The following is a 26,893-nucleotide window of genomic DNA, read 5'->3' on the forward strand; positions in this document are numbered from 1 at the left end:
CACCTTCACCCACAGTCACCGACTGAAAGGTGGTGTCTTGTCCTCATGCTCCTAGTTCCAGTTGGGTCAGAAGACCACAATAATGTTTCTCCATTGGGCCCTGTCTTGCTCTGTGGCTTGTGTCTCGCCCCCTCTCATCCGGCCCAGTCACAGCCCTACGCCAAGTTGTTTTGGACCATCCCCAGTTACGTTTCCCGGCTGATGTCCATCTTAGAGTAACCTTCAGTTTTTGTTCTTGAACCATCCTCGGCACGTGTCTGGGCCATCTTAACTGGAGCTTCTTCACCTCAAGGACAATGCTGTGGCAGCCAGTCTTCTCGCACAATTAAATGTGAAGGTCTGGTGTCAGCGTGGTGAATGCAGGGAGCAAGGTCCCAGGTTATACTCCACATACACACCCCTTGCAGAAATTGAATCATCTTCCTAACCCAACAGTCAAAGCTTTGACAAAGAGTCATCCAGACTCGAAACGTTGGCTCTCATTTCTCTCTCCACAGATGCCGTCAGACGTGCTGGAGATTGTATTTTGTGGTTTTGTTTCACATTCCTGCATCTGCAGTAATTTGCTTTTGTCTCAGGATCACTCTTTCCAAAGGTGGAACAGTTTCCTATGATATTGTGACATGGTTTTCACCATGCTCGGGGTGATGTGAAAGTTGCAGACAAGTGTCAGCACCTCCTAATGCAGAGTCAGGTACACCTGTAAATACAAACCTGCAGTCGGATAAGTAGAAAATCTGGGATGGGATTCTCTGTTCCCCAGCCGCATGTTTCTCAGCGATGTGCCATTCACTGGTGGCGGGATACTCTCCTCCTGTCGGTTGTCAGTGGGAATTCCCATTGGAGTCACTGCCGGGAAACCAATGGAAGTGCGCTGCCAGTGGGGAAAGAGGATCACGGTGACTGGTTGTGTTCCACAATTACCACTTATGGGATGGGTTTCCCAGCAACGTTGGCTAGCCACAATGGGAAATCCCATTGCCAGGTGGCCGGAACGGAGAATCCTGCTGTCGGTGAGGGCGCGCCGCCCAGGAAAATGCGGCTGACCGACCGGAGAATCCCGCCCATTATGTTTTAATAAGGCGTAAAACAGAGCAGATGTGTTCTGACCACTTGTGTTTGATGTAATATTGAACAGGCGACAGAGGCTCTGCTATTCCACATGACAGGATGTCTTACAGTGAATTGCAGCAATTACCAGAAGATTCAACAGGCGAATCCTATGAGTCCCTTCATTCTCAGTATATGCCTGACTCTGTCATTGTCAACCACCTCTACCAGCAGGAACCTCTCGTCTTTGATGAAAGTCCTCAGTTTGAAACCTTAACTATTCAGAAATCAGAAACTGGAAATAGAGATGCCATTCTTGACCTAACCAGCTTGACATCTGATCCCGTTCCACAAAATCCAATAGGAATTGCAGACAATGAATATAATGAGATTGGGCACTCTGACACGTGCAAATCTAATGGCTGTGCCCTCGATGCTGTTCCCAATTCCACATTTGCGAAAAATTTGAATCCATCCACTCAGAATAAGAGAGACTCAAATTTAAATTCGAGATCTCCCACTCAGACTAACATTTCTCCTCTTCCCACTTTCAATGAACTAACCGAGGGGAGTGGCAATGTGCATGGACTTGTGCCTGATCCTGATAGCACTGAACTTCAATCTCGAAGGATAATCAGGAAGGAATTTGATGACGTCACTGAAAGATCCAACGATTTGGTTCCCCCCACTTCCAAAAACAATAAACCAGAATACAGCTTGACTACATTGCACACTTCAAACACTCAGCCAGACCAGGGTTCTACCCCAACGGAATCAAAGAACGATTTGCAAGGGCCCATGACTCCAACAGATGGGTTATTATTAAACAGGATGAAGGAAGTTGACAGCAAGATCATTCCAGGCCTTCCACCAAATGCGGATCAAAACCCATTGATGAACCATTGGCCAATCAAACCAGAGTTGGTGGCTGAACCAAATACAGACCAGGCCTCAAATGACTCCTGGAGTGTCTGTAAACCAGGATATATCCATGAAAACAATTCCTGTTGGTCTTTGTGTGAAGTAATTCCTGATTACTGCTTCAATGGGGGTGAATGTGGAGTCATAGAAAACATTGGTGTGTTTTGCAGGTAGGGAGAACTCACTTGAACTTCTGAATGCTCAACTTTGTTTAAAAATAAAACACTTGGCTTTTAACTTGTCCTGAATCTATAGACGCCCTACCGACATCAGTAATGTGATTGAAGCTCTATATCCCTCCCTCCCCACTCAGTAGGGAAAAGAACAGTTTGGACCAGTATTCTCATTTCCCAGTTTTACTGTTTTTTCCCTTCTGGGCACTCCACAGAAACCCTGGAATGTGGGAATGGTGGAAAGTAAACAATAACATTGTAGATATTGTACTTCCCAGAAAGTACAAACCTAATCCTGTCTAATTTAATCCAATCCAGTCTCATCCAGTCCTACCAATCTAGTCCCATCCAGCGAATTCAATCCAATCCAATGATATTCCAGTTCAATGGAACCCACTCAAGCCGAGTTCAAAGCCAGTCAATTTATTTCAGTCAAATGTAACCTTTAAACCACAGCATTATTTTGTTATGTTTTAGATGGCAGCGTTCATGGCTCCTTCTAACTCTTAGCCTTTGTGACTAGATGCAGCGAGAAGGACTACGCTTGGTACAAAGGCCTTCGCTGCCAATCAGTTCTCACTAAGACTCAGCTCATTTGCATATTGATTGGGGCATGCTTACTCATCATTCTTCTATTCCTCATATTGACGGTGACCTTTGTGATCAAACTTCGGTCTCTCAAAAAGGATCAGCAGACGTTTGACTCCAGAAGGTTGGTGATTAATTTTGCTGTTTCTTAACTTCAAATTCACTGTCAAAGAAAGTCAACTGTCAGAAACCTATTGGAGCAATTTAAACAAGGCTGCAGCAATGAAACTAGAGCTGCCCTCCGATAATGCTGGTTGGACATTTGGGCACATAATAATAATAATATTTATTAGTGTCACACGTAGGCTTACATTAACACTGCAATGAAGCTATTGTGAAAATCCCCTAGTAGCCACACTACGGCGCCTGTTCGGTTACACTGAGGGAGAATTAAGAATGTCCAATTCACCTAACAAGCACGTCTTTCGGGGAGTTGTGGGAAGAAACCGGAGAACCCGTAGGAAATCCATGCAGACACAGGGAGAACATGCATTCCGTAACCCAAGCTGGGAATCGAACCCGGGTGCCTGGCTCTGTGAAGCAACAGTGCTAGCCACTGTGTTACTGTGCCACCTACATGTTGAAGTCAGGCAAGTTCTCATGATTTCCCCCCTACTAGACAATGAATGAGTAGCTGGATGTTAGCTGAAAAACCAGGAGAACTTCCAACAGGTGCACTGGGATCTTTCATGACCAAAGTCTGACAAAGCCTCAGTTTAACATCTTCCATGACAGACATATTGAGTAATTACTTTGCATGAGTATTTACAGCAGGGGCTTGGGAGATCTGACCCACAGATTTGTCAAGCCACAGCCTGATAGGTATACTCACTGATTCATACTGCCTCAGAGAACACCAACAACATCCCTATGTCCTGTCCCGCCGACAGGACAGACACACCAGATGTAGTGGCACAGTGGGAGGGATTTGCCCTGGAAGACCTCAACATTGGCTCCTGACTGCAATGAAGTCTCATGGAATCAGCTCAAACTGGACAAGGAAACCTCCTGCTTATTATCACCTCCTGTGCTCCTTCAGCTGAGCATTCTTCCATGCTGAATATAACTTGGAGGAAGCACTGTGGGTGGCTATGGCACAGGATGTACTCTGGATGGGGGACTTCAATGTCCATCACCAACAGGGCTTGGTAGCACCACTACTGACCAAGCCAACAGAGACCTAAAGGACATAGCTGCTGGACTGTGTCTGCGGCAGGTGGTGAGGGAGCCAACAAGAGGGAAAAACCTGCTGGACCTCATCCTCACCAACCTGCCTGACACAGATGTATCTGTCCATGACCGTATTGGTAGGAGTAACTACCACACAGCCCTTGTGGAGATGAAGTCCTGTCTTCACATTGAGAGTATCCTCCATCATGTTGTGTGGAAACAACATTGTGCTAAATGAGATAGATACAGAACAGATCTAGCAACTCAAAGCTGGGCATCCATGAGGCATTGTGGCCATCAGCAATAACAGAATTATTATCAGCCACAATCTGTAACCTCATGACCCTGCATATCCCCTACATTACCATTACCACCAAGCCAGGGGATCGACCCGAGTCCAATGAAGAGTGCAGAAGGACATATCAGGAGCAGCACCTTGCATAACAAGGTGCCAACTCAGTGAAGCTAAAATATGGGATTATTTACATGCCAATCAGCAGAATCATCATACGATAGAACAATAGAGCTAAGAGATCCCACAACCAATGGATCAGATTTAAATTCTGAACTCCTGCCACATCCAGTTGTGAACAATAGTGAACAATTAAACAGCTAATAGGAGGAGGCTCCACAAATATCCCCATCCTCAATGATGGGGGGCCCAGCACATCAGTGCAAAAGGCAAGGCTGAAATATTTGCAACAATCTTCAGCTAAAAGTGTTGAGTGGATGATGCATCTCGGAATCCTCCAGAGGTCCCCAGGTCACAGATGCCTGTTTTCAGCCAATTTAATTCATTCCATGTGATATGAAGGAATGGCTGAAGGGACTAAATACTGCAAAGGCTTTGGGTCCTGACAACATCCCAGCAATAATACTGTAGACTTGAGTCCCCGAATTAGCTGTGTCCCTAGCCAAGCTGTTCTAGTACAGCTGCAACACTGGCATCTACCCAACAATTTGGAATATTCTCCACTTGCCTGAATAAGTACAGCTCCAACAACACTAAAGAAGCCTGACACCATCCAGGACCAAGCAGCTCACTTGATTGAACCCCCACCTACCAGCTTAAACATTCAATCCCCCCACCACTGATGCACAACAGCAGTATCTAGAATCATAGAATTTACAGTGCAGAAGGAGGCCATTCAGCCCATCGAGTCTGCACTGGATCTTGGAAAGAGCACCCCACTTAAGCCCACACCTCCACCCTATCCCCGTAAACCAGTAACCCCACCTAACCCAAGCGCAATTTAGCATGTCCAATTCACCTAACCTGCACATCTTTTCACTGTGGGAGGAAACTGGAGCAGCCGGAGGAAACCCACGAAGACACGGAGAGAACGTGCAGACTCCGCGGAGACAGTGACCCAAGCCGGGAATCGAACCTGGGATCCTGGAGTTGTGAAGCAACAGTGCTGACCACTGTGCTACCGTGCTGCCAAGTAGTGTGTGCCATCTACAAGATGCACTGCAACAACTCACCAAAGCTTTGACCCCACCTTTCCAAACGTGACCTCTACCACCTAGGGCTCAGTGTTCTCTGTATGAGAACACCACCCCCTGCAAATTCTCCTCCAAGCCACACACCACTCAGACTTTGAACTATATCACTGTTCCTTCATTGTCACTGGGTTAAAAATTCTGGAAGACCCTTCCATGCAGCACTGTGGGTGGATCTACATGACATGGGCTACAACAATTCAAGAAATGGCTCAGTACCATGGCTCAGTGGGGGTCTAACAAATTGCTCCTGTCACTTTGCTATTTAAGAAATCTGAGAGAGGTAGTCCAACTAACTGCAAACCAGTTAGCCTAATATTTGTTTTGGGGCAATTACTAGAGTCTATAATTATGGATAGAGAGATGAAACAACTTTGAACATATTTGGATTATCCAAGGGACCATCATGATATTGTAAAGAAATAGTGGGAGTGGGGTGAATTATCATTCCTGGTAAATTTGGATGAATCTTTTGAAGAGTCAAAATGTCTATGGATGATATTTAGATTAACCTTCAGAAGGTATTTCATAAAGTCCCTTATAAGAATCCGTTAACTAAAGTTGAAGCTCATGAAAGCCATATATGCAAGTTTGGCAATTACAGAAAGCAATATGCATTTTAGCTGGAAGCATAAAGTTACAAAAAGGTATTGATAGATTCAGTGAATGGGCAAAACAAAAGGACAGAACAAAGTACTTTCTAAATGCTTGGTTAATTTAAAATCTGGGCCTGGATTCTCCGCCATCAACCAGCGATAGCAGTGTCCCCGAAGTGGCGGAGAATCAAAAAATCGGGATTGGCGGTAGGCGATAGCCGGCGCCCATCCGAGCGCAATGCTCCGACCTCCTGCTGGTGATGGGATTGAAGGTCACACCCATGCGCTAGCAGGAGGATGTAAATGAAACCAAGTGGCCCATTAATTGGGCCCGGCACCCTATTTTCCGGCCCTCCAGGATTCTCCAGTCCCCTAAGCCAGGAATCACAAGGGCGGGGATTAACCCAGGTCTCACCAAATGTGAGCCTGAAGTCAGGCGGTCCCTGTGCTCCTTTCGGTAGCGGCTCTCTTCAGTGAGGGGATTCCGGTGCACCTGGGCGTTCTCCCTGTTAAGGTGATCCCTGAGAGGCGTCTCCCTATTAAAGGGGTCATGGAGTGATGTCTCCCTAGTTAGGGAGTCCTGGGAGGGGGGAGGGGTTGGGATCACCCCTGTAATTTTGGGAAGGGGAGGCATCCAGGCACTCTGGCGGTCGGGGGTTGCTTTGTGGTGTGGTGGGGGTGAGGTGGGGGGGAGGAGGCAGCGGGAATTCGTTATCGGGCCGCCCGCTCAAAATAGCGGCCCAATGGCAGGATTCCCTGAGGAATCACTCATATTCATCGCCACACATAAGTTTGCATGGCAAGAAATACTGAATTGCTTCATGATGTGTGCTCCCAGGAGAATGTTAATCGGTAGCAATTCTCTGGCGGGAGTCTCCCAAAACGAGAACCTCGCCCCTGAGACTTACGGACATTTATGTTTTTCAAATAACTCTTCCATGGGATATGGCATCGCCGGATGCATCAGCAATTGTTATAGAATCCCTACAGTGCAGAAGGAGGCCATTCGGCCCATCACGCCTGCACTGACCCGCTGAAAGAGCACCTTACCGAGGCTCACCCTCCCAACCCATCCCGTTCCATCCCTGTAACTCCACCTAAACGGCACATTTTTGGACACAAAGTAGCAAATTTGGCATGGCCAATCCATCTAACCTGCACATCTTTGGACTGTGGGAGGAAACCGGAGCACCCGGAGGAAACCCACGCAGACATGGGGAGAATGTATAAACTCTACACAGTCACACAAGGCCAGAATTAAACGGGTCCCTAACGCTATGAGGAAGCAGTGCAAACCATGAGCCACCTTCCATCCCTAAATGTGGTTGAGAAGCTGGTGGTGAGTTGCCTCATTAAAGTGTTGCAGGCCATGTGGTGCAGGTACCCCACAGTGCTGCCATCCAAACATACTAAGAAATATGGGACAAAGGTTGGTCACGGGAGAGCCATAATCTCATTGAATGCCAGTACAGACTCCAGGGAGCCTCCTCCTGTTCGCATGTCACCCAGAATTCAGTGTCTCCAACAATGCAGCATTGCCCTCTACACTGAGGTAAAAAACTGGATTACATGCGCAATATTGTTTATCACCCGCAACTTCTGAATTCAGATATAAGGGATGGGATTCTCCGACCCCCCGCCGGGTTGGAGAATCGCCGGGGGTCGGCGTGAATCCCGCCCCCACCGGCCTCCGAATTCTCCCGCCCTCCAAAGGTCGGCGAGGTGTGAGTCGCGCTGCCCGCCCCGGAGAATGGCGGGGACTGTCGTGACTCAATGGGCCCTGGGGCTGGCCGAAGTTTGCGGCCCACGATGGGACGAAGGCCCACTGGTTTTTTGCCAGTCCTGCTGGCATGGATCAGATTAGGTCCCTTAACAGCGGGACCTGGCGGCGTGGGCGGGCTCCGGGGTCCTGGGGCGATCTGGACCCGGTGGGTGCCCCCACGGTGGCCTGGCCCGCGATCGGGGCCCACCGATCCACGGGCGGGCCTGTGCCATGGGGCACTCTTTTCCTATGTGTCGGCTGTGTCAGCCTCCGTGATGGCCGACACGTAGGTGACCCCCGCCCTGCACATGCGCGGGGATGATGCCAGCAGCCGCTGACGCACCTGCGCATTCGCGGACTCTTGCCGGCCAGCGGAGTCCCTTCGGCCCCAGCTGGCGTGGTGCCAAAGGCCTTCCACGCCAGCCGGCGGGGCGCAAACCACTCCAGTGCCGGCCTAGCCCCTGAATCCTCCGCACCTTTGGGGCGGGCCGATGACGGAGTGGTTCACGCCACTCCCCACACCAGCGGGTACGGGAGAATCCCGTCAAGAGTGCTGACAACTGAGCCAAACTGGCACTTAACTGACTCACTGGGTGAATGTGTCATAAATTAGTTACTAAGTCATTTTAAACACAAAGGACACAATTCTGGCTCTTTGAAATTAAAACAATATGCTCCTAGCACATCTGGCACCATCTGTGGAGAGAAAAATAGTGCGGACATTTTGAGTCCATCTGACTTTTCTTTAGACTCTTTTCCTGATTCTTTCAGCAGTGTTTGTTCATCTCAGCTGAGGAAGCAGTGGGCGTCTAACAACTTGCCTCGGTGTCCCTGGTGTAGGGAGAGGTGAAATTTCTGTTTCTAGAACATAGAACAGTACAGCACAGAACAGGCCCTTCGGCCCTCAATGTTGTGCCGAGCCATGATCACCCTACTCAAACCCACGTATCCACCCTATACCCGTAACCCAACAACCCCCCCCTTAACCTTACTTTTATTAGGACACTACGGGCAATTTAGCATGGCCAATCCACCTAACCCGCACATCTTTGGACTGTGGGAGGAAACCGGAGCACCCGGAGGAAACCCACGCACACAGGGGGAGGAAGTGCAGACTCCACACAGACAGTGACCCAGCCGGGAATCGAACCTGGGACCCTGGAGCTGTGAAGCATTTATGCTAACCACCATGCTACCCTGCTGCCCCGAATCTGATCCTTATCCGTGACTCCAATGGGCATAGCAATGACAGGCTTGTGCTCAGCTGCTAAAAAGCCTCTGAATCACCACCGAGATTCCGGTTCACCCGTAGAGAACAGTGCCTTGGACAAGTTGGCAAAAAAACTCTGGAGATATGCACAGATCTGTCTTGGCGACGATCAGCAGTTTTAGAAGATAAAGGGAAAAATAAACCCCTGTGTGATTCATCATGTAAATAGTTTTAATTGATTTACATATATTTCTGAATAGATACCTGAATGGATGGGTCAATTACTAGGGGGCATAGGTTTAAGGTGCGAGGGGCAAGGTTTAGAGGAGATGTACGAGGCAAGTTTTTTACACAGAGGTTAGTGGGTGCCTGGAACTCCCTGCCGGAGGAGGTGGTGGATGCAGGGATGATTGTGGCTTTTAAGTGGCATCTTCACAAATACATGAATAGGATGGGAATAGAGGGATACGGACCCCAGAAGTGTAGAAGATTTTAGTTTAGACAGGCAGAATGGTCGGCGCAGGCTTGGAGGGCCGAAGGGCCTGTTCCTGTTCTGTACTTTTCTTTGTTCTTTGTGTCCAAATGGCAATGATGTGCTCTCTCAGTATTGTGCCAGGGAGGGGTGGGGCGATGGTAAGCAATCGAATGGCTGCACTGGATTGAACAAAACGCTATTCCAGATGGACCATAATGAGTAGAGAAATGCCTTTATAACACATTACCCCCGCTGGTTTAAACTTTCTTTTTATCTACATGGGAGTTCGGTGACACCCCTTTCACCTGGTGATCCGAATGTCCAGCCAGAACACGTGTACTGTAATTGAATACATTCAGTTGGCAAGGGTACTGGACTATTGGATGAGGTTAAACTTCTAACGTGTTCTTTTATTTATTTAGCAAGCTGTGGATTTCCCCGGAGCCACAAATCAACTCCTCTTTCTTGTCCGAATTAAGCCAGCAGGCAAATTGTTCCCCATTGGCTATCCGTACCCCCAACTCTCAATCCACACCAGTCAGTGAGAATCACCTGACTCAGGTAATCACTCCTTCAGACTGTTTTCTCTGTCGATTCTTTTCTGTGAACTTTGCTTGCCTCAGGTTGTTTGCTGTCTCCCTGTTTTGTTTCACCTTTGTCACTGCCTCCCAGACAGCAACACCACCATTTTAGAAGTCAATCTGTTCAAATCTTTCTCCCCATCTCTGCATTCTCCCCCATCCCGAAGGCCTCCAAGATCTCTGCAGTTCCGGCCTATTTGAGTTGCTCCACCATTGGCGGGTGTACTTTCAGCTGACTAGGCCTGAAGCTCAGTGATCCCTTCCCTAAACCTTACCTCTTTACCTCTCTTTGAGCTTTGCCCGAGATTATTTTCTCGTTGTATAGTTTGGCCATAAATTGGAGTTCACAATCACTCTTCAATGGCGCTATATAATGCAGTTTGTTGTTATTTAATTAGCAGAACTTCCCTAGCAGATGATGATGTTTGGGCTTTGGTTTCTCTGAATCCTTAACGTTCAGAAATTAACATTGACATCGGTTCACTGAATCCTCCCCTCATTTTCCTCCCAATTCCCCATTCTACATACCCCTTTCAACTCTGTGCACCCATTGTGGTAAAATCAAACCTCGTGGCCAGATCTCCCTCTCTATCTCCTTCTCTTCATGGGCTATTGTCTTTTTCCAGTGTCCCTAGAAATGGTACTTTTTCCGATTTGTAGGCAGTGACTAGTGGGGTAGTACCACAGGAATCCGTGCTGGACCCCGACTGTTCACATTATATATTAATGATTTGGACGAAAGAACTAAATGTATTATCTCCAAATTTGCAGATGATATAAATGAGGGTTGGAAGGTGAGCTGTGAGGAGGACACAGAGATGCTACAGTGGGATTTGGACAGGCCGAGTGAGTGGACACATGCATGGCAGATGCAGTATAATGTGGATAAATGTGCGGTTATCCGCTTCTGTAGCAAAAATAAGATGGCAGATAATTATTTGAATGGGTGTAAATTGAGAGGTGTTCTCGTGCATCAATCACTGAAAGAAAGCGCGCAGGTACAGCAGGCAGTAAAGAACGCAAATGATACATTGGTCTTCATAGCGAGATGGTTTTAGTATAGGAATAGGGATGTTTTGTTGTAATTGTATAGGGAAGTGGTGAGGCCACACATGGAGTATTGTGTGCAGTTTTGGTGTCCTTATCTGAAGATGGATGTTCTTGCTGTGAAGGGAGTGCAGCAAAGATTTACCAGGCCTGATTCCTGGGATGGTGGGACTGGCATATGAAGAGAGACTAATCGGTTAGGATTATATTCATTGGAGTTTAGAAGAGTGAGATGGGATCTCATAGAAATGTATAAAATTCTTACAGAATTACTCAGGGTAGATTCAGAAATAATGTTCCTGATGGTCCTGGAAGTCTGCAGAGGGATTTGGATAGGTTAAGTGAATGGGCTCGGGTCTGGCAGATGGAATACAATGTTGACAAATGTGAGGTTATCCATTTTGGTAGGAATAACAGCAAACGGGATTATTATTTAAACGATAAAATATTAAAGCATGCCGCTGTTCAGAGAGACTTGGGTGTGCTAGTGCATGAGTCACAGAAGGTTGGTTTACAAGTGCAACAGGTGATTAAGAAGGCAAATGGAATTTTGTCCTTCATTGCTAGAGGGATGGAGTTTAAGACTAGGGAGGTTATGTTGCAATTGTATAAGGTGTTAGTGCGGCCACACCTGGAGTATTGTGTTCAGTTTTGGTCTCCTTACTTGAGAAAGGATGTACTGGCGCTGGAGGGTGTGCAGAGGAGATTCACTAGGTTAATCCCAGAGCTGAAGGGGTTGGATTATGAGGAGAGGTTGAGTAGACTGGGACTGTACTCGTTGGAATTTAGAAGGATGAGGGGGGATCTTATAGAAACATTTAAAATTATGAAGGGCATAGATAGGATAGATGCGGGCAGGTTGTTTCCACTGGCGGGTGACAGCAGAACTAGGGGGCATAGCCTCAAAATAAGGGGGAGTAGATTTAGAACTGAGTTTAGGAGGAACTTCTTCACCCAAAGGGTTGTGAATCTATGGAATTCCTTGCCCAGTGAAGCAGTTGAGGCTCCTTCATTACATGTTTTTAAGGTAAAGATAGATAGTTTTTTGAAGAATAAAGGGATTAAGGGTTATGGTGTTCGGGCCGGAAAGTGGAGCTGAGTCCACAAAAGATCAGCCATGATCTAATTGAATGGCGGAGCAGGCTCGAGGGGCCAGATGGCCTACTCCTGTTCCTAGTTCTTATGTTCTTATGGTGGGAAGTCCAGAACCAGGGGTCACAGTTTGAGGATAAGGACTGAGGACTGAGGTTAGGGGAAATTTCTTCACGCAGAGAGTGGTGAATCTGTGGAACTCACTACCACAAAAAATAGTTGAGGCAAAAATGTTGTGGAATTTCAAGGAGTTAGATATTGATCTTGGGACTAAAGGGATAGAACATAGAACATAGAACAGTACAGCACAGAACAGGCCCTTCGGCCCTCGATGTGCCGAGCCATGATCACCCTACTCAAACCCACGTATCCACCCTATACCCGTAACCCAACAACCCCCCCCTTACCCTTATTTTTTAGGACACTACGGGCAATTTAGCATGGCCAATCCACCTAACCCGCACATCTTTGGACTGTGGGAGGAAACCAGAGCACCCGGAGGAAACCCACGCACACACGGGGAGGACGTGCAGACTCCACACAGACAGTGACCCAGCCGGGAATCGAACCTGGGTCCCTGGAGCTGTGAAGCATTTATGCTAACCACCATGCTACCGTGCTGCCGGATCAAGGGACTTGGGGGGAAGGTGGGATCAGGGTATTGAACTTGATGATCAGCCATGATCATAATGAATGGTGGAGCAGGCTCAAAGGGTAAAATGGCCTCCTCCTGCTTCTGTTTTCTATGTATGTTCCTCTGACAATCCATGCAATGTTCTTCACTGTGAATCTTAAGCCTTTAACAAATTATTAGCATTTTTGCCTTTGCTAGCAATGTAACAGTTCCCTTGTGGGTATATTTAATCTGTGTGGACTGATCAGTGCAATATCCGCCAGCGGCCATTCTCCACTTGACCACGTGCAGTGCCACACTGCGGAGCAAAAGACTGGACGAGCTGCGGTTGTCCACTTTCTAGCAGAGAAGGTTGAGTATAGAAATATCAGGTGTTCAAAATCATGAAGAGAGGTGGAAATCTGTCTCCACTAGCTGGAGGGCGAGCAACCAAAGGGATAGTTGTCAAAAGAACCAGATAGGAGATAATCAGAGGTCTTTACAGAATGAGTTATTATGATGTAGAATGCATTGCCTGAAAGGGAAGTGGAAACAAGTTCAATGTTAACTTTCAAAAGGGAATTGAATGGACACTTGAAACTGGGGGACATACAGAGGAGGTTTATTGGGATGGTCCCAGGTATGAAGGGACTATCAAATGAGGAAAGATTAAACAGGTTTGGTCTGTACTCCTTGGAGTTCAGAAGAATGAGAAGTGAAACAATTGAATCATATAGGGCTATATTCTCCGTTTCTGGGGCGTGGGAACGGTGGCATTTTATGCCAGAAAAAATGACTTAAAACAGTCACCGATTCCCCATTTTGCTGGAGGCTAGCATGCTGGCAGCGTAGGGCTCCCGGCTCCTGCTGCCGAAATGGCCCGGAGAATTGGCATGCTACATGGCGCCGGGCGCTCGCATACCCGGCCCGCAAAATAGTCACCCCCTTTGGCCGGTTTGCACGCCCTGGACCACCCCCCACAGTGCCCCCAGCCCCTAATAAAGTCCCCCCCCTTCCCGTGGATCGGCCCTCCCCAAACTGTGGCGGTGCTGGACTGAGTCCGCAGCCACCACGCCGAGTTCCCGACGGATGAGACCATGAGAGACACATGCTGTTGGGAACTGAGCCGGTCGGGGGCGGAGAATCGGGTCGAAGGCATCAGGCAATGTCCTGACCGCCGCGATATGTGGCGCAGTGTACTCTCTGAATACGCTGCTTTGGAGGGGGCAGAATATCGCGCAAGCGGCGCCGCCCCAATTTGGTCAGGAACTCTGATTCTCCGGCCGATCGGCGAACGCAATTTCGGCGTCGGCGACCAGAGAATCCAGCCCATAATATTCTTTGGGGGTTATTCTCACTCAAGGGAGAGTGGAGGACCAGAGGGTATTGTCACAGAATAAGGAGGTTCTCATTTAAGTCAGATGTGAGGAAGAAATTCTTCTCAAAAGAATTTCCTCTCAAAGGAATTTCTTCTCTCCCCAGAAAGCTGTTGTGGGCGAGTCCTTGAACATTTTCAAGGTGGAGAATAATAGGTTTTTAATCAGTAGGTGAATTGAGGGTTACGGAGATAGGAATGGGATAAACACCTGCGGCGGGATTCTCCGACCTTCCGCCGGGTCGGAGAATCGCCTGGGGCCGGCGTCAATCCCGCCCCCGCCGTGTTCCGAATTCTCCGCCCCCCCGAGATTCGGAGGGTGCGGGTATCGCGCCGCGCCGGTCGGCGAGCCCCCCGTGGCGATTCCCGCGATGGGCCAAAGTCCTGCCGCTGACAGGCCTCTCCTGCCGGCGTGGATTAATCCACCTACCTGACCGGCGGGACTGGCGGTGCGGGCGGGCTCCGGGTCCCGGGCGATCTGACCCCGGGGGCTGCCCCACGGTGGCTTGGCCCGCGATTGGGGCCCACCGATCGGCGGGCGGGCCAGTGCCGTGGGGGCACTCTTTTTCTTCTGCCTTCGCCATGGTCTTCACCATGGCGGAGGCGGAAGAGACCCCCTCCCCTGCGCATGCGCCGGTATGACGTCAGCAGCCGCTGACGCTCCGGCGCATGCGCGGACATAAGCCAGCCTGCGAAGTCCTTTCGGCCCCAGCTGGCATGGCGCCAAATGCCGTTCACGCCAGCCGGCGAAGTGGGAACCAATCCGGCGTGGGCCTAGCCCCTCAAAGTGAGGGCTTGGCCCCTAAAGGTGTGGAGAATTCCGGGACCCCCGCCCCGCCGGGTAGGGGAGAATCCCGGCCCTGATATCTCTTTTTTGTATTTTGAGTTTAGTTGTTAAGTTATAGACCAAGCCGTAGAATTTACAGTGCAGATGTGGGTGACCCATTTGTCCTGGTGTCAATAGCGAACTTGTCTTTGGGGATGTGCTCAGAATCCATTTGGCTCACATGACCCTGCAATGGAGTTGCCACTGCCACAAGGAGGGAAACATGCTGGGGATCTCTGCACTTCAGTGTACTCCATATCTTCAGAACTCTGTTTTGCTGAGAGATGCCCAATATTCATCCAAAGCTGTGGAGGTGGAACCTCTTGCATTGCAGTGTAAAGAACAGGAAAGGTGACCACTTGATCAAGGAAGCAAACAGTGGTCAGTGTCCTGGGAACAATGGGACCAATTCTATGAGCACCTGCTGCCCTGTTAGAATCATGGAATCAGACAGCACTGAAGGAGGCCATTCTGCTTCAGCTGTTTAAACCCACTTCCTTATGCTCCCCCATTGTCCTTTTAAACTATTTATCCAATTCTGCATTGAAAATCTGCTTCCACAATCCTTTCAGGCAGCACATTCCAGATCACAATAATTCATGTGCAAGATACCGGGCGAGATTGTCCCAAAACGGGAGAAATCGTAAAGCTGGCGTAAAACCCGGGCGGGTTTTACGGCAGCGCACCCCTTCCCGACCGGGGACCGTTTCCGGTCCCCAGTCGGGGCTAGCAGCCCGACGCCGTAGGCTCTGAAAATCGTTAAGCCCGCTTGCCGGAGTTAGCGCCGGCTGACGCGTCATATGACGTCAGCCGCGCATGCGCAGTTTGGAAGACTTCAACCCGCGCATGCGCGGGTGACGTCATTGCGTTTTTGCGTGAAACCCGCGCATGCGCGGGCCGGGTTGCCCCTCAGCCGCCCCGCGAATGGATACTGCGGGGCGGCGGAAGGACAAGTAGTGCGTGGGCATCGGGCCCGCTGCCCGCGATCGGTGCCCACCGATCGCGGGCCCATGGCACCCTTGGCACGGTCGTGGTACGGCCGTGCCAATCGGTGCCATGGTTATTAATAGCGAGTTTGTGACGCCGTTTTTACGAACGGCAAGACCAGGTGTGTTTGCCGTTCGTAAAACGGCGGAAAGGGCTGGGACTTCGGCCCATCTAACAGCTGAGAATCGCTGCCGGCCGTAAAAAAAACGGCGGCAGCGATTCGGGTCGGGACTTCGGCGGGGGGGGGGGGGGAGAATAGCGGGAGGGCGGCAAAAATGTCGGGAAGGCCCTCCCGCTATTCTCCCACCCGTTGTGGGGGTCGGAGAATTTCGCCCACCATTTCTCCTCATTTCTAAATCTTTTACAAATGATTTTATATCGATGCCCTTTTTAACGGACCTTTCTGCCATTGGAAATAGTTGACCCCTCTAACAAAACAATTATGATTGTGAATATCATCAGTAAATTGTCCCATCGACTTCTCTGCTCGAAGGAGAACAATATTTGCTTTTTTAGTCGCTCTGGTAGTTCACGGTGTTAATTATTGTGCAAAGCTGATTTAACGGCAACACTGTCATTTAAAACAAATTGCTCATGGGATGTGTGCATCACTTTATTGTCCATCCCTAATTGCCACTGAACTGAGTGGCTTGCTGGGCCATTTCAGAGGGCATTTAAGCATCAACCACAGCAATGTGACCTTGAAGTCACAGACCATGCGGGTAAGTATATCGAGTAGTGAATGAGATAGACTTAAATCCCTCTGGTTCTAGTAAATCTGCTTGGCATCCTCTTTTAGGCCTTCCGATTCTTGCCAGAATGTCCAGAATTGGAGAGAATACTCCAGTCGAGTCCTCACTGGTGGTGTAGGAAGGCTTGCTTTTGCTGTGTTCTCCTCTATTTATAAAATGAAGGATTCCATGTGCTATTAGAACAGCATTCTGACCTTGCCCTGCCACATTTGAAGGTTTTAGTACAACCTCTGTCCTGCACTTCCTTCAAAATCAGGGAAGATAGAAAATTGAATAAGAGAAACCAAATCCTAAGCTTAGACATGAAACAAAAGCTTCGCCAATGGCTGGCTTCCCACTCGCATATCTGTTGGCCCACTCAGTAGCGCTGTTCATTCTGGTTTCACAGGCTGTTATTTGAATCCACATGCCATGGGATTGAGCTTTTACTCTAGGCAGGCTCTCCGTTGATTGTTGCTTTACAGATACTGTTTTCCTGGGGTGAGGCCCCATCCAGCAGAGGCTCAGTGGGATTTAAACAATCCCATATTTCCATTTTCAGGTATGGTATAACTTGTGTCGACTATCACCACCCCAAGATACGGAGGGTCACATTGCTTGTCTTCTTGATGTCTGTAGTGTGGAACTGGCTCAGAATTAGTCATCCTGCCTAAATAACAATAGCCTTACATTTTGTAATCAATCCAACGCATGAACAAATTTGGCTTGCCAATGTGAGGAGGCACTATTCGAATGCAAGCTCCTTCTTTGCCGAGCATTTGTGAGGTGTCTTCCTTCTTTATAGGAAAGGGTCAGATCTCAGCACATTCCCCAGGAAGAGGCTTTGACAAGAAGCCAAGGTGAAGATGTTGCGTTGAACATCTGGATTTCAAAATGTAATGAAAAATCTGAGGTGACCTGACTCCGAAGCCTCTCTGAGTTCATCCCGATTGTCAGAAAATACATGAGCAGCTCATTCTTTCTCTGTACTAGTATTTATTCTGTGACTCATGGGAGGATGGAGTCCTCCTCCGAGACTTCCGAGGCTGCTACACTGTTGTTCACCACTGGGTGGTGCACAAGGGTCAGGCGCAATCTCCAAGGGAAAAGAAGCCTCTCCAGTGACTGGTTTTTAAGAACAGGTTGGCCTCTTAATACTCAGAAATGGCATCCGTGTTATGTGTGTACTGACAATGAGAAGTATGATTGAACACACGTGCACCTATCAGCCATGTAGAGCTGGTAGATCACGTTGTTAATTATTGTGCAAAGCTGATTTAACGGCAGCATTGTCATTTAAAACAAATTGCTCATGGGATGTGTGCATCACTTATTGCCCATCCCTAATTGCCCCTGAACTGAGTGGCTTGCTGGGCCATTTCAGAGGGCATTTAAGCATCAACCACAGCAATGTGGACTTGAAGTCACAGACCATGTGGGTAAGTATATCAAGTAGTGAATGAGATAGAATTTTACAACAATTTATAGTTTTTTTTGGGGGGGAGGAGTGGGGGGAGGTCATCATTTTAATTCCAGGTTTTTAGGTTCGCAGAACATTATCCTGAGTGTCTGTATTACTTGTCCAGTGACAATACCACTACACCACTGAATGCTGTCCTCCAGTTGTGAACAGTTTTGGTCCCCTAATCTAAAGAAAGGTATACTGGCATTGGAGTCAGTCCAGAGAAGGTTCACGAGGTTAGTCCCATGGTATGGAGGGATTTTCTTCTGAGGAAAGGGAAAGGAGATTGGGCCTGCACTCACTGCAGTTTAGAAGAATGAGAAGCAGCCTTATTGAGACATAAAGGATTCTCAGAGGGCTTGACAGGTTAGACGTTGAGAGGTTGTCACTCCTTGTGTGAAAGCCATAGGACTAGAAGTCATAAACTCAGAGGAATGGGTTGCCGTTTTAAGACAGAGATGAGGAAAAATGTCTCCCCTCAGAGGGTAATGAATTTGTGGAATTCTTAACTGCAGAGAGCTGTCGAGGCTGTATGGTTAAGTATGTTCAAGGCTGAGATGGACAGATTTTTAATCAGTAAGGGACTGAAGGGTTATGGGGCTAAGGTGGGAAAGTGGAGTTGAGGATTATCATATCAGATCGGTCATGATCTCATTGGATGGCGGAGCATACTCGATGGGCCAAGTGACCTACTTCTGCTCCTGTGTCTTAATGCTGTCTTGATGTGCCACAGCTTAGGCACAATGGTTAGCACTGCTGCCTCATGGCACTGAGGATCTGGGTCCGATCCCGCCCCGGGTCACTGTCCATGTGGAGTTTGTACATTCTCCCCGTGTCTGTGTGGGTCTCACTCCCACAATCCAAAGTTGTGCAGGGTAGGTGGATTGGCCACACTGAATTGCTCCTTAATTGGAAAAAATTAAATAAAACTTGTGACAGCTAAACACGATGTTAAATAGCATGAAAGACACATGCCATTATGTAATGTACATAATGAGTACATCAATGAAGTAATGTAACAATTTGGCCACATGGAACAAACAGTTTGAAACAAAGATCGGGATTTTCTATTTCCATGGAATTCCTGCCCAAAATCAACGGACCTTTGGCTGGTCTGTCAAATTTATCCTCAGCCCGATTTCTGTCACAGGCAGGGTCAGAAAATCCTTGTTTTGTTGAAATTTGTTTAAAAATCAGAAGGAGATTAAAAGTAAGAATCTGATATGACTGTCACACAGTATTCCTGAATTTCTCAAAACCATGTAAGGATTCACCCCTTTGCTTTAATCTCAAGCAACCGTAAGTACGAACTTCACTTATGTGAACATTAAAAAGTGTTCAATTCAGCAGTGACTCAACATAACAACAATAACCAACCAAATTATCCACAGACTGGGACCCCGAGTATCATTTCATGGCATTTCCTTTTTCAGGAGTGAAGCTGGGTGTTATATTGATGGGACCTTTTTGGTCATTGGTTCCACTTAATACAAAACATCAAAGAATACTTTGAGTTTTTCGTCCGAACAAACAACATTAGCTGATATTTATACAACATCTTGAACATGATGAATCATCTCAAAGTGCTTCAGTGGAGTATCATTAACCAAAGTGTCACAAAATTATATTGGAGTCAGGGGAATTCATAATGGGGAATAGAGAATGGCAGAGAAGCAAAATGATTACTTAGTAATGTTTTCATTGAGGAATATAAAGGAAATGTCCCAGATGTAGAGATCCAAGGGACATGGGCGAATGTGGAGTTGAAGGTAGGGAGAATATGGAGTTGAAGGAAATTCGTGGAAGTAAGAAGGTTGCATTGGAGAAATAAATGGGACTGAAAGTTGATAAGTTCCCGGGGACCTGATATTGTGTATCCCAGAGTGATGAAAGAAGTTGCTATAGAAATAGAGGGTGCACAGGTGATCATCTTCCAAAATTCTAGGGATTGTGGACTGGTTCCTGAAGATTAGAAGATTGCAAATGTCACTCCATTATTGAAGAAACGAGAGAGAGAAAAAACAGGAAACTTACTGTTAGCCTTTCATCAGTGGTTGGGAAAATGCTGGAATCTATTCTAAAGGATGTGATGGACACGTGGACAATCATGATCTGATTGGGCAGTTAGCATGGATTAAGAATGGAAATCTTGTTTGACGAATTTGTTTGATTGATCGATTTGTTGTCATATGTACCGAAGTACAGTAAGAAGCCAAGGGAATGTACATAGTACGTACATAGTAGACAAAAAGAATAATCGACAGAGTAACTTAGCAAATGGTCCAGCGACAAATAGTGATTGGTTACAGTGCGGAACAAGGGCCAAACAAAACAAATACATTGTTGGAGTTTTTTGACGATGTAATTGACAGAAATTGAAAAACAAGAGCCGATGGACACGGTATATGTGGCCTTTCAGAAGGATTTTTATAAAGTTCCCCCATAGGAGGTTAATTAGTAAAATCAAAACACATGGGACAGGGGGATTGACGATCGACTAACAGACAGAAAATAGAGAGTAGGAATAAATACGTTGTCTTTGCTTTGACAGGCTGTGGATAATGAGGTACTGCAAAGATCAATACTTGGGACCCCAGGTTTACACAATATGTAGCAATGATTTAAATGTAGGGACCAAATATAACATTTCCAAGTTTGCAACTGATACAAAGCTAGGCAGGAATGTGTATTGTGAGGAAGATGTGAAGCAGCTACTGAAGGATTTGGACAAACTTGATGAGTGGGCAAGAATATGGCAGATGGAATATAATGTGGAAAAATGTGAGGTTATCTAGTTTGGTAGAAGGAACAGATAGAACATAGAACAGTACAACACAGAACAGGCCCTTTGGCCCTCAATGTTGTGCCGAGCCATGATCACCCTACTCAAACCCACGTATCCACCCTATACCCAACAATCCCCCCCCCCCTTACTTTTATTAGGACACTACGGGCAATTTAGCATGACCAATCCACCTAACCCGCACATCTTTGGACTGTGGGAGGAAACCGGAGCACCCGGAGGAAACCCACGCACACAGGGGGAGGACGTGCAGACTCCACACAGACAGTGACCCAGCCGGGAATCGAACCTGGGACCCTGGAGCTGTGAAGCATTTATGCTAACCACCATGCTACCCTGCTGCCCAAAAGCAAGATAGATGTGCAGATATTTTCTTAATGGGAAAAATTAGAAAGTGTAGATGTACAAAGGGACCTGAATGTCCTTTCCAGATGTCACTAAAGGCTAGCATGCAGTTGCAACAAGCTATTTGGAAGGCAAATAGAATGTTGGCTTTTAGCACGAGAGGATTTGAGTTTAGGAGTAGCAAAGACTTGCTTCAATTGTATCGAAGCTTGGTTAGATCGCACCGGGACTACTGTGTGCAGTTTTGGTCCCCTTACCTCAGAAAGGATATTATTGCCATCGAGGGAGTACAACAAAGGTTCACCAGACTTGTTCCGGGGATGGCAGGACTGTCTTATGAAGAGAGATTGGGCAAACAGGGCCTGTATTCTCTCGAGGTTTGAAGACTGAGGTGATCTCATTGAAACATACAAAATACTTCTGGTGATATACATCACTGTAAATTCACAAAGGGATAATGTAAATACATATAGACTAGCTAGACACTAGAGGGAGCACCAGAGACATGACACACAGACACTCAACCAGTCGATCAGTTAGATAGGACACGACCAATGGGCATTCACGATACACATTGAGATGACACCACCACAGGAGGGCATTACACCAACCCATATGTAAAGGACACAACACACATGAACTTCCTCTTTCCAGTGGAGACACTTAGTGAGTACAGACACAGGGTTGATCACACCCACCACGTGGATTGTAGCAGACTGGTCAGTCAGTCTGCGTAGCTATAGAAGGATTAACAGTAGTGGCAAACCTGAGTAGGAGAATTGTAAATAGCTTAATAAACGTGTTGAAGTTATCTCCATGTCTGAACCTTCCTTTGTAAGAGTGCACATCAAAGAAGCCGCCTATGCTACGACAAGAGCATAACAAGACAATACTTAAAGGATTAGAGAGAGTAGATGCGGCTAAGATGTCCCCCTGATTGAGGGGTCTCGAACCAGAGGGCACAAGTTCTAAATAAGACAGAAGCCACTTAGGACTGAGATGAGAAGAAATGTCTTTACACAGAGGGTTGTGAATCTTTGGAATTTTCTACTCCAGAGGGTGCAGAAACTCAGTCATTGAGTATGTTTAAAACAAAGATTGATAGATTTCTAAATGCCAATAATGTAAAGGGTTATGGGGGTAGTGTGGGTAAAAGACATTGAAGTGTCCAATCAGCCATTATTGTGTTAAATGCCAGAGCAGGCTCGACGGGCTGAATGACCTGCTCCTGTTCCTGCGTTTCTAGGTTAGATCATTGAAAGCTTGGTCAAAGAGGTTGGTTTTAAAAAGTGTCTTGTGGAGGAAAGCAAGATAGAGAGACAGAGAGGTGTAGGGAGGGAATTTTAGAGCCTGGGGCCTGGGCAATTGAAAGTGTGGCCACCAGTAGTGGAGCAATTATAATTGGGAATGCACAAGAGGCCAGACTTCGTGGCGCACAGATATTTCTGAGGGTAATGTGGCTGGAGAAGATTGCAGAGAGAGTGAAAAGACCTTTGAGGGATTTGAAAAGTGTGGGGTAAAAGCCAATCCTAATGTTATCCACCTTCCACAACCTTCGCACATGCCTTCTGTCTTTGATCATAGAATTTACTGTGCAGAAGGAGGCCATTCAGCCCATCGAGTCTGCACCGGCTCTTTGGAAAGAGCACCCTACCCAAGGTCAACAACTCCACCCTATCCCCATAACCCAGTAACCCCACCCAATACTAAGGGCAATTTTGGACACTAAGGGCAATTTATCATGTCCAATCCACCTAACCTGCACATCTTTGGACTGTGGGAGGAAACCGGATTACCCGGAGGAAACCCACGCACACACGGGGAGGATGTGCAGACTCCGCACAGACAGTGACCCAAGCCGGAATCGAACCTGGGACCCTGGAGCTGTGAAGCGATTGTGCTATCCACAATGCTACCGTGCTGCCCCTTAATCAATCAGACCTTTATATCCTCTTCCCTTGTCTCACCCTTTGCTGTCCCATATCATCCGTTCCACAGATCCCTGGAAAAACTCCTTCTTTGGCCTTCAAACTAGCTTCCAGGAGCTTCATTGTTCCTGTTTACCTGTTATCTGTTGTTGTTTATGCTTGGAAAGGTTTATCAAGTCTGTTGAAAACATGTTCACAGTGGCTCGCCAGCTCAATCACATTCCAGTGAGGATTGGTTCAGGTCCTTGTTATTAGTAATATCTGGAGATGTGTTTGATTTTTGCAACATCCAACAGTTCATTCCTGTCCAATGTCTCCCTTATCTTTGAGAAACAGCTGGCAACGTTCAGCAGTTCACATCACTGCCTTGTGATACATTCTGACAGCTGAAATTTGGCCAAGTTACAACAATCTGTCCTGCAGTAATCAGTATTTGTATATTACAAGTTAGCTGGGGTTTTCCGAGTTTTGCTATATTTACCAAAATTTCAACAGAGCAGAGGGAGTGATCTTGAAGTACATTTCTGTTGATGTAAGAGACTGTACTGGACGAAATTGCTCCCAGATTAGGGAACGCTTCCTCTTGGAATTGACCATGACTGAGAGGCTGAACAGAGGAGGTCAAGCTGCAGGGGGAGGGAGCAGAGGAAGGAGGGGGAGAAGGCCATTCGTCCGAGACCACCGGAGCCATTCTCTTACATGAATTTCAATGAAGAATGCTGCCCGCAGATGTCTTCACTTCATTAAAGGGATTGTAACTGGAATCTGTCAATTGCTGCATCTGTTAATAGCGACTTCGAAGCAGGGTAAGGATGGCATTGCTTGTGGCTGTCAAGGTGACCATGGCTCTCAAGTATTCAGGGCGCGATTCTCCCAAAACGGGAGAAATCGTAAGGCTGGCGTCAAACCCGGGCGGGTTTGACGCCAGCCCCCCCTTCCCGACCGGGAACCGATTCTGGTCCCCGGTCGGGGCTAGCAGCCGCGCATGCGCGGATTGGAAGACTCCAACCCGCGCATGCGCGGATGACGTCATCGCGTATTTGCGCGAAACCCGCGCATGCGCGGGCCGGGATGCCCCTCAGCCGCCCCGCGAATGGATACTGCGGGGCGGCGGAAGGAGAAATAGTGCGCGGGCATCGGGCCCGCTGCCCGCGATCGGTGCCCACCGATCGCGGGCCCATGGCACCCTTGGCACGGCCGTGGTACTGCCGTGCCAATCGGTGCCATGGTTATAAAATGCGAGTGTTTACGGCCGTTTTTACGAACGGCCAGACCAGGTGTGTTTGCCGTTCGTAAAAACAGCCATAAAGGGCTGGGAACTCGGCCCATCTATCAGCTGTGAATCGCTGCCGGCCGTTAAAAAACGGCGGCAGCGATTTGTGTCGGGAGTTGGGCGTGGGGGGGGGGGGAGAATAGCGGGAGGGGCGTCGGAACAGGGTTGGTGTAAAATTTTACGAGCCACGCTATTCTCCGCACCGTCGGGAGTGCGGAGAATCTCGCCCTAAACCTCTGCCTGCAGCTGGAGAAATGATCAACAGCTCACAGGTTGCAGCGCACGAGCTGCTCCATAAAGAATATCACTGAGACTGTCGATATAATGGTAGATGTCATCATCCCATTCCCTCATGCCAGAGAGAAGCAGGCATCTGCCAGTACAAGGGTTTTGAGAAATAGTAAATTCCCCATGGTACATAGTGCCATTAACCAAATACTTAATTTCTTTGTTACAATCCTTGTCGAGAGCAATAGATTTTAAAAAGGCAACTCGGGGCAGCAGGGTAGCATGGTGGTTAGCATAAATGCTTCACAGCTCCAGGGTCCCAGGTTCGATTCCCGGCTGGGTCACTGTCTGTGTGGAGTCTGCATGTCCTCCCCCTGTGTGCGTGGGTTTCCTCCGGGTGCTCCGGTTTTCTCCCACAGTCCAAAGATGTGCGGGTTAGGTGGATTGGCCATGCTAAATTGCCCGTAGTGTCCTAATAAAAGTAGGGTTAAGGGGGAGGTTGTTGGGTTACGGGTATAGGGTGGAAAAGTGGGTTTGAGTAGGGTGATCATGGCTTGGCACAACATTGAGGGCCGAAGGGCCTGTTCTGTGCTGTACTGTTCTATGTCTATGTTCTATAATCTAAAAGTCAGAAAAGATCACCCATTTCACATTGAAAATGATTGGACAACCTCCTCCATGGTTATACTTTACTCTCTCCCTTAAATGGACACTCCATTCTGCAGGAACCAATCCAAAATTGTTCTTTGTTCCCAATGGTTTTCTTCTTTTTCCCTTTTCTGGCTGGATAATCTCGAACTGCCTTTCACAGTGACGGTTACGTTGAAAATCCTGCTCTTGAGCCAAAGCTAGATGAATCTTCCAGCCTTAATTTAAATCCTCACAAACTTGATTTCTTCATTCTGAACTGGAGCTCCCACATGCATTCTGTAACAATAGGCTTTCTCTTCATCTGCATGGGAGCGTTAATCATATGGGCCTGGTATACAAGTGGAAATGCTAATTAGCTAGCCATTAGACTATTCTATCTTGGAATAAAATATATATTTTTCCAGGATGTGGGCTTCACTGGCTAGGCTAGCATTTGCTGCTCATCCCTAATTGCCCTTGAGAAGGTGAGTTGCCTTCTTGAACAGCTGCAGCCCATATGGTGTAGGTACACCCACAGTGCTGTTAGGGCAGGAGTTCCAGGATTTTGCCCCAGCGACATTGAATGAATGGCGATATATTTCCAAGTCAGGGTGGTGAGTGATTTGGAGGTGAACCTCCAGGTGGTGGTGTTCCCATGTATCTGCTGCCCTTGTCCTTCTAGATGGTAGTAGTCATGTGTCTGGAAGGTGCTGCCTAAGGAACCTTGGTGAGTTCCTGCAGCGCACTTTGTCCGTGGTACATACGGCTGCTACTGTTAAGTGGTGGTGGAGGGTGTGAATGTCTTTGGATGTGTCACCAATCAACTAGTTGCTTTGTCCTGGATGGTGTTGAGTTTCTTGAGTTTTGTTGAAGGTGCACTCATCCAGGCAAGTGGGGAGTATTCCATTGCACTCCTGACTTGTGCTTTGGGGAGTCAGGAGGTGACTTAGTCACCACAGGATTCTTAGCCTCTAACCTGCTCTTGCAGCCACAGTATTTATATGGCTATTCCAGTTCAGTTTTGGATCAATGGCAACCCCCCAGGATGTTGATTCAGCAATTTTAATGCTATTGAATGTTAAGGAGTGATTGTTTGATTCTCTCTTGTTGGAGATGGTCATTGCTTGGCACTTGTGTGGCATGAAAGTTACTTACCGCCTGTCATCCCAAGCATGGATATTTCCTGGGAATTCCTGCACTGATGTACTGGGGCAGCTGTGTGGTACACACCAGATAGTGTCCTAGGAGCCTGTTCACTAAAAGTGAGGTGAATGTCTCTGGGATGGTGGAAAGTGTTGGAGACAGCTTTGATGGGAAATCAGTGTCTCCTCCGAACTCAAGCTCCGGGGTGTCGAGGGCTCCTGACTGTGCTGCTGTCCTCTTCGCTGGTTTGCACATGGCGGCGGGGGGGGGGGGGGGGGGGGGGGGGGGGGGGGGGGGGGGGGGGGGGGGGGGGGGGGGGGGGGGGGGGGGGGGGGGGGGGGGGGGGGGGGGGGGGGGGGGGGGGGGGGGGGGGGGGGGGGG

At 47.9% G+C, this 26,893-nt stretch overlaps 1 protein-coding gene across 1 annotated transcript in view; it reads left to right on the plus strand.

The window, feature by feature from the left end:
- Window positions 1-1,170: 1,170 nt before the first annotated feature.
- The window catches only part of LOC119954008 (chondroitin sulfate proteoglycan 5-like), a 30,903-nt gene continuing 5,180 nt past the window's right edge, over window positions 1,171-26,893 (plus strand). Inside the window, exons 1-3 of the mRNA XM_038778785.1 lie at window positions 1,171-2,141; window positions 2,668-2,856; window positions 9,871-10,009. Coding sequence (XP_038634713.1) covers window positions 1,171-2,141; window positions 2,668-2,856; window positions 9,871-10,009 — 1,299 coding nt within the window. The remainder of the gene's footprint in view (window positions 2,142-2,667; window positions 2,857-9,870; window positions 10,010-26,893) is intronic.

Source organism: Scyliorhinus canicula, chromosome 19 (assembly GCF_902713615.1).
Source record: "Scyliorhinus canicula chromosome 19, sScyCan1.1, whole genome shotgun sequence".
In the NCBI taxonomy this organism is placed as follows: domain Eukaryota; kingdom Metazoa; phylum Chordata; class Chondrichthyes; order Carcharhiniformes; family Scyliorhinidae; genus Scyliorhinus; species Scyliorhinus canicula.